The following is a 13,808-nucleotide window of genomic DNA, read 5'->3' on the forward strand; positions in this document are numbered from 1 at the left end:
TCTGTCTCTCTCCTGCTGCAGGTGCTTAAGTCCGGGGGGAGGGGAGGTATGGCTGGGAGCGCAAGCCAACAGGCAAGAGTCAAAGGGATCTTGTCCTTTGGCTCCTCCTAACCTGAAGGCTGTAGCCTACAGCTGGCAGGAATATCTCCTGGCAGAGAAAGACAGAGCCTTCCCCCTTACTACTTCCTATGTTTGATTTTTTTTCCCCCGTATCGTTGAACTTTACTTTTGTGCTGTGAACCACTTTAAGAGAAAGGAGAGATAAAAATGACCACACACACAGTGCTGCATTCTGCAGTTCAGCATGTGCTTAATCAAATATAGATCTCCAGTTTCATGGACGGTTTGGTCCCTCCAGCCATGAAATCTGCAAGAATCCTTGGGACAGTCAGCCTAACCCACCTGACAGAGCCACTCAACATTGTGAAGATAAAGTGGGAGGGGGGAGGAGACCATATAAACAGGCCTAAGTTTCAAGGAGGAAGGACAGAATGGAAACTACAGAAGGTGAGGTACAGGCACACATGACTCAATGTTGGTCTAAATTAACAGAAAAAGAACTTGTGGGTTTGGCCATTTGAAAGGAAGTGAAATGTACCACCTGAGCTGTTTCTTACAGGATACATCCCAGCAATCTCATTTGTTATCTGCAGCCATTTCAAGTGGTGCCCATAATTACGGCTCCACTTCCATTTTCTACAAGGAGGTAAGCACTTCATGCAGGAAGAGCTCGCATCCACTATAACGTTCTTCAGGGTGGATGTAAGAGGTGCTTTCTTGCAAGCAGTATCCATTTCTCTTTGCGTGCGTATCATGCACAAAAAAGCAACATAGGAAAATAGTGAAGGAAAAAAACTCACCTTGTATAGGGGGAAACAAGTCTAAAAAGAAACCATAAGATTTTCTAGCAGCTGCTAGAAACCTGCAGCTAACCACACAAGTTCTGTTATGGAGCACAAAATTTTGCGTCCTCAAAGTCTCAGCTCCCACCATGTTAAAAATATGCTTCTAAGGCCGTTTCCACACGACTTACCTGCCTGCAGAACATCATGCGAAAGACCCGGAAGACAGTGTCTTCTCACGTGAAATCACGCCAGGAAGACATGATTTCGCGCAAAACTCCCGGACAACAGCGTCTTCCTGAGGCAATTTTGCGCGAGAAGATGCTGTGTTACAGGTCTTTCACAGGCAGGTAAGTTGTGTGGAAACAGCCTAGATCTCAGGGTTACACATTTACTAGCAAACATATTGGGCACACTCTCTCAGAGCCAAGCTACAATTGACGAAGTGACTTGATCAAGTGGAGAGCAAGTGAATGGCAAGTGAACAGGGAGGAATACACGTGAGTCTGTTCACTTGCCAGGCAACTGTAATTCGTCACTTGTAGCTTGGCTCTCAGTGGCCTCACTTCTGCCAAAGTTTCCAGCCAGAAAAGTTGTACAAATGATACCAATGGATCAGCTCCCAAAGTTTAGGAGACCATCTTAGACTTTCTAGATATAATCTCTTAAAAATTAAGCACCATGATTTGAATTGTTCCATGCATATATAACACTGGAGTTACCCAATGCCTTCTGGTGGGCAGGGGAGGGGGAAGATAAGCAGAAAAATCTAAGGTTGGGCCAATGAACCAAGCATTAAGGCAACTTGCAAGGAGCTGTGAAGCCATTTGCTTTAAGTGCTACAGAGGAACCAAAGCCAGCTTTGCCCACAAAGAGGCCTCCAGTCAAGCCGATAGAAATTACTACCTTGATTTCAAACTTCTCATGGAGATTAGGTATAAAAACCTTCTCTTCCTCATCCCATGTCTGACTGTCATCCGTCTCAATCTTCCCTTTCAGTTTCCACTTCTGGCGTCCCAGCCGTACAAACACCTGAAGAGACAGAGTGATTAATACATCTTAGGGTGTAGCTAGCATTTAAATTTTGGGAAAGTTTCTGAAAGAACTTGGATTCCTACACACAATGTACAGACCAGATAAACTTCCATGGAAGGAGAGATTTCTGCCAGAAGAGCGGGAATTCTTGCCTCCCCCTCCAGCCCAAAACATCCCCTGAAATGCTATTCCAGGTACTCTGGGGCTCTGTTTCAGCAGCAGCATTGTGAATCTGGGGCTGCAGTAGGTCCAGGAATGCAAGAAAGTTGTGCTTCGTGAGCAGACAGCCTTCTGCCCATGGAAGTGCTCTGGTGGCTCTCAAGCCTTTCCACAGCTGATTTTCTAACAAATAATAATGTCCCCGTAAAGCCTTTCATTTATTTGACAATCTCTCCCCAACCTTTCCTAAATTCAATGCACTCAAAATAAGTTCCGTAACACAACAAATTAAAAGCAGTATGCACGATGAAACAGGCAAATTATTAAGCCAGTCAAAAGTGTTTGTTTTTCCTCATATAGATAATCCTCTGGTCCATATTCTGTAGGCCTTCCAAAATGTGATAAAGGTGATTTATTTACTTCATTTATGCCCTGCCTTTCTCCCCAGTGGGGACCCAAAGTGGTTTACATCATTCTCTTCTTCTCTATTTTCCCCTAACAACAAACCTGTGAGGTAGGTTAGGCTGAGTGTGACGGGCCCAAGGTCACCCAAGCAAACTTCCATGGCACAGCAGGGATTCAAACCCTAGTCTGACACTCTAACCACTACACCATACTAATGTCTTCTGTACCTCTGCAGGCAGCCTATTCTGTAATATGGAGACTGCCCCAGAAAAGTCCCCAAACTACACAGAAGATGGGCTCAAACTCTGAACAGAGGGTATGCCACCTAAAGCAACTGCTCCACAGCATGAGTATTGGGCGATTGCTTAAACTGGACAGTGCACCAGAAAACTCTCTTACATTGTGGCTCAAAAAAAAAAAAAAAAGAAGGAATTTGGGGTATGTAGTTCCTTAGGATGAGCTGCCCATGTCCACATCTGTTGACTTCGCAACCACCAAAGAGAGACAGCTTTGAGATTCAGGGCAGGGTTTGGATGCAGAGTGTGAGAACAGGCAGAGAAATACTAGAGTAACCTGCACCGGGAGGGACCTTAGCAGGGTATAACGTGATGGAGTCGACCCTTCAAAGTAGCCATTTTTTCCAGGGGAACTGCATGCTAGTCTGGAGGTCAGTTGTAAATCTGGGAGATGTCCAGGTCCCACCTGGAAATTGGCAATACACAGAGCTAGGCTGTCCTTCCCCCCCCTTCTCTAAGAACTATAATCCCCTATTCCATAACCTGTAGGACAGTCAGTGTAGTGTAATGGTGAGAGTGCCAAATTAGGACTTGGAGTTCACATCTCCCACTTGGTCATAAAGCCTACAGGGTGACCATGGGTCAATTACATTATCTCAGTACAACCCACCTTGCAGGGTTATTGAGATGATAAAACAGTGGACAGGAGAACACTGTTCAGCACGCCTGAGGTCCTTGGGGGAAGGGTAGGATCAAATGGATAGATTGGTTTTTATTTAAATGTAGGTCGTATATTCTACCTTGCTCACACCCGCATGTGCAGACATACCCTTTCTTAAGGCTTCCAAAATCATATCAGAAGCATGCCAGACCACAAAGAGGACAGTCATTCTGAAACTGCAGAATTCCCCTACATAGCTGTTGCTTCACTGCCATATGCCATAGGAAGCATCATCTAGAGGTGTACGGCTATGCCATGATTCATCTTCTTTAACCATGTATAATTTTGTTAGCTATTCTGTTTCTGTTCCTCTTCCCTTACAAGATGCTGTTTCAGGAGGGTAGGCGTGTTGGTCTGTAGTAGAAGAGCAAGATTTGGGTCCAGACTAGAGATGGGCACGAACTGAAATAAAAATCAAAGTTCATCATGAACCAGGCCAGTTCGTGGTTCGTGAACCAGTGGTTCGTCAGAGCCCATTTCTGATGAACCGCCATGAACTTTAGGCTGGTTCGTTTGGTTCGTTTTTCGGTTCGTCACTGCAGACAGCCTGGCACTGATCAATCAGTTTCCTAGGCAACAGGGGGATGGGCTTTCTGCAGCCCCGGAAGTGACCTTCTACTGTCCCAGAAGTGACGTTTTCATGAACCAAATGAACCGATTCGCAAACTGGGGCAAGTTTGTGAAAGTTCATGGTTTGTGGTTCGTGAAACACAATGAACCTCAAACTGCATGGTTCAGTATTTTCCCGGTTCGTGCCCATCTCCCGTCCAGACCAACTACTTTCCAGGGTATGTGCTTTAAAGGTCATACCCTGAATATCATGTTGGTCTCTAAGGCACCACTGGACCTTAAAAGTGCTGTTTCATTTGCTTTTTTAAATAAATTGGCTTTTACATGCACTGCCTATGTTTTTTATATATGCTGGTCCCAAATCAGTATAGCTAAGAGTAAGAAAGGTACAGCATATACAAAAACATGTTTAAAATGCTCATTTCCTGAAGGAAGCTATTCAAAAACTAGCAAACAACGCCAAAATGGTTTTCATCATGTTTGCTTCTGCCTGGCAGCAAAGCAGAGCAAAAAAGAGCCATTTGGTACCAAATCACAACCAAGGAGAAATCCAAACTCAGCGTCTTTGGAATGCCTTCTCTGCTGAGGGTTACCTTACTGTCTTTTAGGCACCATTACCCAAGCTTTTATCAGAGTGATTCCATTTTTCTTAACAGCTTCCAGTCTCCTTCCAGCCTGTTTTACAGATATCACTTTAGGCAGCTGAATGTTGTTTAAGGTTATTGTTAATGGATTAATATTGATCTTCTTAAAACGATTTTGTTGTCTTGTTTTTACTGTAAGTCACCTCAGGCAGGTCCCAGAAGAGACCTTAGAACTTCTAAAATAAGTAAATAATAGGAGTAAGCAGCCTCTTTATCTCATGTTGTGGGGAATTTTTAAGGAGGCCTATAGAAAATAGGGGATTATGCACACTTTCCACCCATAGCAATGTCTCACGTACGTTTTTAGTTGTTCTAAGTAGAGAAGGCACAAGCTAGGGGAATGAGAAGGCTAGAGCAAGGAGCAATATGCAATAGCCATCACATTATGTATAGGGAAACATATGAAGATAGTCTACCAAGTCAGATCTAGCACAGTCCTACGACTAGGGTTGCCAGCCTCCAGGTGGGCCTGGAGATCTCCCAGAATGACAACTGATCTCTAGAAGACGGAAATCAGTTCCCCTAGAGAAAATGACAGCTTTGGAGGGTGCACTCTATGGTATTGAAGCCCTCCCCTTCCCAAACCCCACCCTCCCCAAAATCCATTTTGGGGGATTTGCCAAGGATTTGCCAAGCTGGCATTGGCAGCCCTAGCAGCACCTCTCTGGGGTCCTTGGCAGAAAAATGATGTACCCTCAATACCTGCTTGCCACAATACTCAAGGTGGAGAAATCAGGAGCTCAGCCTGGGACCTTCTGCATGTCAAGTAAAAGCTCTACAGCTAAACCACATTCTTTCCCCATCTGAGGAAGAGCTTGCTAGAAGATCTAGACGAGGCTGTCACTGCTATGAGCAAGGCCAGGCTCCATGCCACCAGAAGTGTAGCACGGATCCCTCAGCCATCACGGAGTCTGAAGTATACTCAGGCTGGGTTGACCAATGTAGAACGAGATGGGACTAAGGTGGCAGAAGGCAGAGATGATGGGATGGACTGTGTCACTTCACACTACAAGCTGAGGGATACCACTTCTGAATGCTTGCATGGGTAACAAGCTAATTGCTATTAGAAAACAAGAATGGGGAGCAAAAGTCTCCACAGCCCAGCCCTTCTCCTGTTGTGCTGGCTTTATTGGGTGGTATGTGAAGATTTCTCAACCTGCAGACAGGATCAGTCATCTTTTGTCACCTCAACATTCTGCCACCCCAGTCCCCTACATATGTGAACCAGGTTTCTTTATGATCAAAGAACTGGACATGACGGAAGCCAGCCACAAGCAACACGAGGACAGCCCTTGGTGTACTGGTGAGTTGTGGACTAGCTTTGGAAGACCTAGGTTCAACCTGGCACCCCTGTCATGGATGCTTACTGGGTGACCTTGGGCTGGTCCCATACCCTCAGCCTAACCAACCTCACAGGGCTGTTGTGAGGATAAATGAGAGGAGAGGAGAATGAGGGAAGCTACTTCAGGTCCCCACTGGAAAAGAAAGGTGGGATATAAATGAAGTAAGTAAGTAAATAAAACTCTGGCTCGGGAATTCCCTGGAGATTTGGGGGGGGGAGCACGGCTTGGGGAGGGATATAATGCCATAGAGTTCACCCTCCAAAGCAGCCATTTTCTCCAGGGGAGCTGATCACTATCACCCGGAGATCAATTTGAATTCCAAGAGATTTCCAGGCCCCAACTGGAGGTTGACAACCTTAAATCAGACAATTGGTCTGAAAATCAGTATCATCTATTCTGACTGGCAGCAGCTTTCCCGGGTCGCAGGCAGAAGTCTTTCACATCCCCGGCTCTTTGAACTGGAGAAGCAGGGGACTGAACCTGGGACCTTGTGCTTGCAAAGCAGACTCTCTACTGCTGAGCCACAATGCATGCTGAGAAACGGAAAAGAGTCCAATCATTACATTCCAGCAGGGACTGAACTGGGTCTCTGGAGCTTATTTAGCATAGTAGTTAATTCATTCCAGAATATAGGGTTACATCTGATCACTCTCCAATTGGGTCTGCAGAAAAGATGCATCTCCTAGCCATGTGAGTGAGTGGGGTTAGCTGGTATGCTAGTTATTAAATACAAAAAAGTTACAGCCATGTCACCACCCATAAGAGGCACAGAAGCCTCATTCATTATTCTAAAGGGCTAAACCTGTTTTCACAGTCATCCCTCATCTGCATATTGAAAGAAGAAGAACCAGGATTGCTACATACTGTACCTCATACTGGTCTCCCGGGCAGAGACGTGCATAACCCACCAGCCCTGGAAACAATACAAAACAAAAAAGGAATTTGTAACATTCGAAGACTCCAAGAAAGGAAACCATTAACATAAAATAGCTGGAGATCTCAGAAGAATGAGTTCTGGTAACCGTTCTTGTGAGCAAACACCACACACAGCAGATTTACAGGGAGGCTGGGAAATAGCAATGTTTTTGCTTTTCCAATAATCCTTTTTCAGTAAACAATGCTTCAGCGCACAGGCAAGTTCCTTTCCTAGATAATTTCTGAAGATCTGGCACAGCATGGCAGCTGAAAGGCTGAGCTGTGACTCTGGGTTCCAAGATCACTTTTGCCATGAACTCGGGGCCATACATCATCATTCCTGGAGATTCAGGGAATTTTGCCCTGTGTTTGTTTTAAATCTTTTAAGAATGAAAAGAAGCCATGGAAGGCTTCAGTTAGGAACAGAGGGAGGGGAAGGGATACTTAACCCTGCTTTCGTTCTTCTCAAGATCACATTCCAAATCTGCTTTTGTCCTTTCCACTGACACAGCTTTGCTCGTCTCAAAGCCTTGTGAGGGTCCTGCCCCAAAATGGGTGAGATCAACAGCAGCCAATACCTGAGCATTCTCTATAGTGGCCCCTCACCTGGTAGAACACCTGCTTGTTGAGGTCGTGGAGGGTCCCACTCTACTACCATTTTTACCCAAATGTAAGATGCCCCCCAATCATGCACAAAAACTTTATTTTTGGACAGAACTGTAACTTGTACACAAATATAAGACAACTCCGTCTTTTTTAGTATGGCATATCTGTGAAAACACCTAGCCTTGCATTTGAGTAAATACAGTATCGTGCTACAGAATGGCAAAACAGAACTGTCAGGACGGCATTTTTATGCAGGGATTTTAACATCTGTGGATATTGTTGGTTTTTGGTTTTTACAGTTCGCCTTGTGTCTCTGTGAAAAAGACAGACATATATGCATGCAAGAGAAAAAAAAGATACAGGGGAGTCTTATTGGAAAGGAAAAATGGCTGGCGTAAAAGTCATTAGCCTCCCCTCCTCCACCCGCTCTTCCTCTATTCCTGTTTGAAGCCTACAGCATCTATTTTTTAATGAAGAGTTGGGAACATTGCATGGTATTCAATGTATAGTTTTTGGCCCACAAGCAAGCCAATCCCCACCCCACCATATAATAAAGGCTGCTTTGAACATTATTATTTGAACCTATATTATTTTCATATAATATCCAGGCATTTCAGAGCACCCCAAGAGATACAGTGACCATTCTGCAAACAATTTGAAAGGGAAGAGAATGTGGTCACTTCACTGTTTTCCTGGACGACTTCATTTATATAGTCACACCACTGAGAAAGAGAAAAGATCTGCCATAAGATCCGGGGAAAGAGGAGGAAAATGAAAACAGCCACCATGCACCAGCTGACACTTGACCGACTGCCAAAGTTATAGATCACTTTGAGAACCCGTGGCTTGGTTTGTTTGGTTGTTTTTTGCTTTGGGGACGTAACAACCTGTGTTCTTGGCTCCAACATTTCCAGAGCAAGCCTAACAAATCTTCCTCTCTCAACTCAGTTCTTCCCAGGACAAACTCCATTTACCTTTCATCTTCAAGTGAAACTCTCCCAAGTGTACTTCAAGGGTCCCCTCAATTAGACACATATCCTAAAAGGAAAAAAAATTGTAGAATTGGCACTGAGAATGATGAGGCATGAAGTCCAGCATGCAGTGGTGGTTTCGCTATCAGCAGAGCTGCCAGTACTCAATTCATTGTGCAGTAAATGCAGAAAAGGTAAATGACTGGCAGATTTATGATCACTACACTGGCATCCAACATATGGCCCGTGGGTTGCCTGACCCTGAGGTGTAGCCCCTCCGAGATTTTTAGCTCAAAAAATTATTTTGAGGTGTTTAGATTCAATTCTACTACAATTACATCATGAAACTTCGGCATTATGAAGAATCAGTGGCAAGCATCTATCTTATCAGTGTGGCTCCGTTTCAAAAGGAACCAATAGCAAACCATGCCCATCAAAAGGACACAAAATTTGAGTCCAGTAGTGCCTTGAAGGCTAACAAAATTGAATGACCTGCCTGAGGAAGTCAGAAGAGCCCCCACTCTCCTGGCTTTTCATAAACAATACAAAACCGAACTATTCAAAAAAGCTTTTTACTCAAATGGGAGGGCTGTATTGTAGGGATGGGGTCTCAGATGCTTCACTAATGAGTTAAGGACCATAGACTTCATCACTATATTGCCTCACATTATCTGTTGCTTTAAATATGTACTCCTAATCCTATGTACCACCAGTGCTCCATGTTGTCTAATGTTAGCCTTAGAATTGATTATGTTCTACTTCAGGATTTTTTCTACTCTGTATTGGATTCTTGCTAATACTGTGTCTTTTAAACTTGTATCTATTTACCCTACGGCATTGTTTATGGAAATGTCCTTGATACTGTATGGAAATGTACTTGATACTGATTGTACTAATCTCATACTATGTAATCTGCCTTGAGTCTCAGTGAGAAATGCAGACTATAAATGACATAAATAAAATAAATAATAAATGTTTGGGTCCACCTGCTGGGTCTTCCAAACACATTCTCTTTCATGAAACAGCTGAAATCAAAGCCAAGAGCCCCCATCAATAATGTAAACCTGGAATCAGAGTTTAGATGTGTCCCGTCTGAATACATCCCACAGTTCTTCAGAATAATCCAATCTTTTTAAGACCAGTATTCTAATGGACTTGGTCAAAATTATACAGTGACTAGCATTAGGCCTGTAACTGTGCCCTTTTGTATGGATAAAGCTGATTGAACTGTTTTTTGGACAGCTTTTGTATTACTACTAGAAAACCCATATACTTCACCATTATTATCCATTAAAAAATTTATGTAGCTAGCAGAATTCCAGCACATGTGGAATTCTGACCATGTGGCTTGCAATTGAAAAAACTTGGACACGCCAGATCTACAACATGCCTATGAGAACACTCCCTTTGCTGGAAATAGTTAAGGAACTTCATTAGCCGTTTCCATACCATTAAGTTAGGCAAGAAAAAAGCACAACTGTACACATTTCATAAGTTAACAGAACTGCAAGCCTGCTGGGCAACATTCTCATTGTCCCTCTCGGACAGCTATAGAAATGCTTCCTGCATTTCATAAGATGCAACCCTTTTTCAGTCATTTCATATGAGGCGCATCCAGTGCTTTTTTTCTGGGAAAAGAGGTGGTGGAACTCAGTGGGTAGCCCTCGGAGAAAATGGTCACATGGCTGGTGGCCCCGCCCCCTGATCTCCAGACAGAGGGGCGCGGAGGGCAATCTAAACTCCCCTCTGTCTGGAGATCAGGGGGCGGGGCCACCAGCCATGTGACCATTTTCAAGAGGTTCCGGAACTCTGTTCCACCGCATTCCTGCTGAAAAAAGCCCTGGGCACATCCAATTGCACGGACCAAGAGCATGTGTTACTCATGTTATTCCATAAGGCACTGCAGGTATTTTCTGCTCCAGCACACAATACAAGAAAGGAAGCTGAAAATGAATGCAGTGCTCCATTCAAACAAAATGGGAACAACACTATCATGAGGATCTCAGATTGGTCACCCTCCCAATGTAACAACTGAAAAGGATTTAAAGGCAGACAGGACTTGAGAAGGGGTCACAAGTTCTAGAAGTCTAGCTGCAGCACAGACTCGAAGCTGCTTGAATAGCCATTCCCTCTGCTCAGAAGCCCTGTGAACTGTAGCTCTGTGACGCAGGGGGGTGGGGAGAGATAGAAAGATAGGGAATTTTACAGTTCCTCCACTTTGATGAGGCTCCAATAATTGGTATAAAAACCTATATAAATTCATAGCTTAAATATACCGTATAGTACCTTCCCCCACCCAAATCAGTAAGAACACACTGCAAACCCTGCTGCAGCAAACCAATGGAAGTAATGCACACATATATATTACTGTATTATTATTATTCACAGCCAGTTATGAATTTAACATTTATCCATTCCACAAGGACTTCTAATATCACCCAATAATAATAATAACAACAACAACAACATTTGATTTACATACTGCCCTACAGGACGACTTAACACCCACTCAGAGCGGTTTACAAAGTATGTTATTATTATCCCCACAACAACAAACACCCTGTGAGGTGGGTGGGGCTGAGAGAGCTAGAAGCTGTGACTGACCCAAGGTCCCCTAGGTGGCTTCAAGTGGAGGAGTGGGGAATCAAACCCAGTTCTCCAGATTAGAGTCCCGCGCTCTTAACCACAACACCAAACTGGGTCTCACTAACACCAACGTAATGCATTATTTTTTCATTGAAAGGTCTTAAAGGCAAAAGCGCTCCTACCTCTGTACATTCTTGGAGGTTCTTATAAAGTTCTACTAGACTCTCCCTGGATGCTTTAGTGGAAGGGGACAAGGAAAAAGCATGTTTCATATTTGAAGCGCCATCTCGTAATCTGCACTGGATGCTGTAAGCTTCATAAAGTTCTTCCACCTTAAATGGATAGAGAAAACAGTTACAATGACAGACAGTAGTATGGTTGACTTTCAATAGGTGAGGCCTGGTGAAAAGGACAAGGTGCTTCCAAGTTTGTGGCCCAACACATCTCTTCTTGCCCCTTGCTCCTCATGGCTAATTGTATTAAACTAGGCTAGTTTGGTTTCCAGAAGGAAATAAATGCCTCTCTGTGTACTTCTGAGACCCCTCCTGAAAAAGTCATCCCTGGATACAAATGACCTAAACAACTACTGCCTAGTGGCTAATATTCCATTCTTGGGCAAGGTGATCAAATGAGCAGTGGCTACACAGCTTCAGGTGGTCTTGGAGGAGCAGATTATCTAAATCCATTTCAATCTGGATTCAGGACTGGTTTTGAGACAGAAACGGACTTAGTCAGACTGACTAAGACTGGTCTACACCAACTTGAACAATCCTTCAAGGTTTTAAGCAGCAGTCTTACTCAGACCTGTTACCCAAAATTGTTTTAACTACAGATGCTAGCATTGAACTTTGGATAGCATGCACGCAGAACACATAATCTGATCTATGGCCCCTCCACCATGTGTCCATCCCATTTTTGTGGTGGAACACATCCATGTAGATCCACTTGTGTTCCAACCCAGCAATGAACACACGCGATCTTAAGGCTTGCTTCTGCATCTTGCCAAACAACCTAGAGAAGAGTGTAACCTAGTCTTGAACATCATAAGAATCCTCCATAGGGTGGGTTGATTGGAATGAAAGTAGCTTTCTCCAAGATTCCAACAGACTGTCTACACCTAGACCTTACACCATAAGCAAAGACCAATTTCTCTGGAAGAGAGGTGGCAGTCCTAAAGAGGGGTTTCTTGGAAGTTATGTTCACTATAAAATTCAGTATACGTACAAGACCATCATAAACATTGCTGCCAGCAAGGAACAACTGTACCATTGTAACGTGAGGCCTTTCAACACAGTTTGCCCTAGTCTTAAAGCCAAGAAAATCCATAAACTTTTAATGAAAGCTTGCTCCCAGTTCATGCCAACAAAAACTGCCTCCCTACTAAAAGGTTGCTCTGGAAAAATAAAATACCTGTATTTGGGTTTCTACTGAAGTAATTTTTTCAAGCACTATTTAATATGCTGGGTCCCATCTAGAAAAGTGTTAAACACTTCTAAGCTCCACTGATTTCAGGCACAGATTTCCTGTTTTGCCCCTGAAGGGTTCTTAACAGAAAATCATGACAGTAACACTCCAGTGCTACGCCATGCCATACTGTACCCATTTAGTAAAGAGTCCAGTAGCACCTTTAAGACTAACCAACTTTATTGTAGCATAAGGTTTCGAGAGCCACAGGGGAGAGGATGCAGCTGATGAAGAGAGCTGTGGCTCTTGAAAGCTTATGCTACAATAAAGTTGGTTAGTCTTAAAGGTACTACTGGACTCTCTACTATTTTGCTACTACAGACTAACACGGCTAACTCCTCTGGATCTGTACTCATTTATAATCTCTGAAGGGAGATATGAGTCTCGAAAGCTTGTACCCTGGAACTCTTTGGGGTCTTTAAGACGCTACTGGACTCAAATCTTGCTCTTCTACTACAGACCAACACGGCTACCCACCTGAAACTACCTTCAAGGGAAGGGGAGAGTTGATTTTTGATCTTGAATTAGCCTGATCCTCATGAAAAGCTTGGTACAACGGTTAAAATCTTGGACCACAATCTAAGGGACTGAGGTTCAGCCCTCCCACATCCACCTGTGAAGCTAGCTGTATGACCTTGGGCCAGTCACACACACTCAATCTAACCTTTTTCATGGAGTTGTTGTGAGAGTAAAATAGAGGAGGGAAAACCAAAGTACACCACTTTGACCTCCTTGGAGGAAACACAGGATAAAAATGTAGCTAGCAGGGCTTTTTTTCAGCGGGAATGCGGGGGAATGGAGTTCCGGAACCTCTTGAAAATGGTCATGTGGCTGGTGGCCCCACCCCCTGATCTCCAGACAGAGGGGAGTTTAGATTGACGCTCAGCAGCGCGGAGGGCAATCTAAACTCCCCTCTGTCTGGAGATCAGGGGGCGGGGCCACCAGCCATGTGACCGTTTTCTCCGAGGGCAACCCACTGAGTTCCACCACCTCTTTTCCCAGAAAAAAGCCCTGGTAGTTAGGTAATAAAGACTGGTCCAGCCTGAATATTGCTTTTGTGCTCCTGAAACCTTCAAGCACAAGAAAAATGATAGGCAGGTATGCTGCTGCTCTTTTGCACCTCCACTGAAGCAGATGCTGAGGCCATTTCATTGCCCCTTTTCTTCTATGCCTAGCAGCTCTTTCCCCAAATACGCTGGCAAGGCATAAAACTGGTTCTACAGGTTGAACTTGGGTTACACTCAATAATCATTGTGAATGGAGGCATTCAAAAAAAAGCCTCCTCCTTCTGCAAAGAAAGCGGTTGCAGTT

The 13,808-nt window shown here is 44.1% G+C and overlaps 1 protein-coding gene across 1 annotated transcript in view; it reads right to left on the reverse strand.

The window, feature by feature from the left end:
• Nucleotides 1-13,808, reverse strand: part of RIPOR3 (RIPOR family member 3) — a 150,100-nt gene that overhangs the window by 42,942 nt on the left and 93,350 nt on the right. Inside the window, exons 7-10 of the mRNA XM_054980599.1 lie at nucleotides 11,216-11,365; nucleotides 8,451-8,514; nucleotides 6,825-6,868; nucleotides 1,749-1,874 (exon numbers count right to left, since the gene is read on the reverse strand). Coding sequence (XP_054836574.1) covers nucleotides 1,749-1,874; nucleotides 6,825-6,868; nucleotides 8,451-8,514; nucleotides 11,216-11,365 — 384 coding nt within the window. The remainder of the gene's footprint in view (nucleotides 1-1,748; nucleotides 1,875-6,824; nucleotides 6,869-8,450; nucleotides 8,515-11,215; nucleotides 11,366-13,808) is intronic.

Source organism: Eublepharis macularius, chromosome 5, assembly GCF_028583425.1.
Source record: "Eublepharis macularius isolate TG4126 chromosome 5, MPM_Emac_v1.0, whole genome shotgun sequence".
In the NCBI taxonomy this organism is placed as follows: Eukaryota; Metazoa; Chordata; class Lepidosauria; order Squamata; family Eublepharidae; genus Eublepharis; species Eublepharis macularius.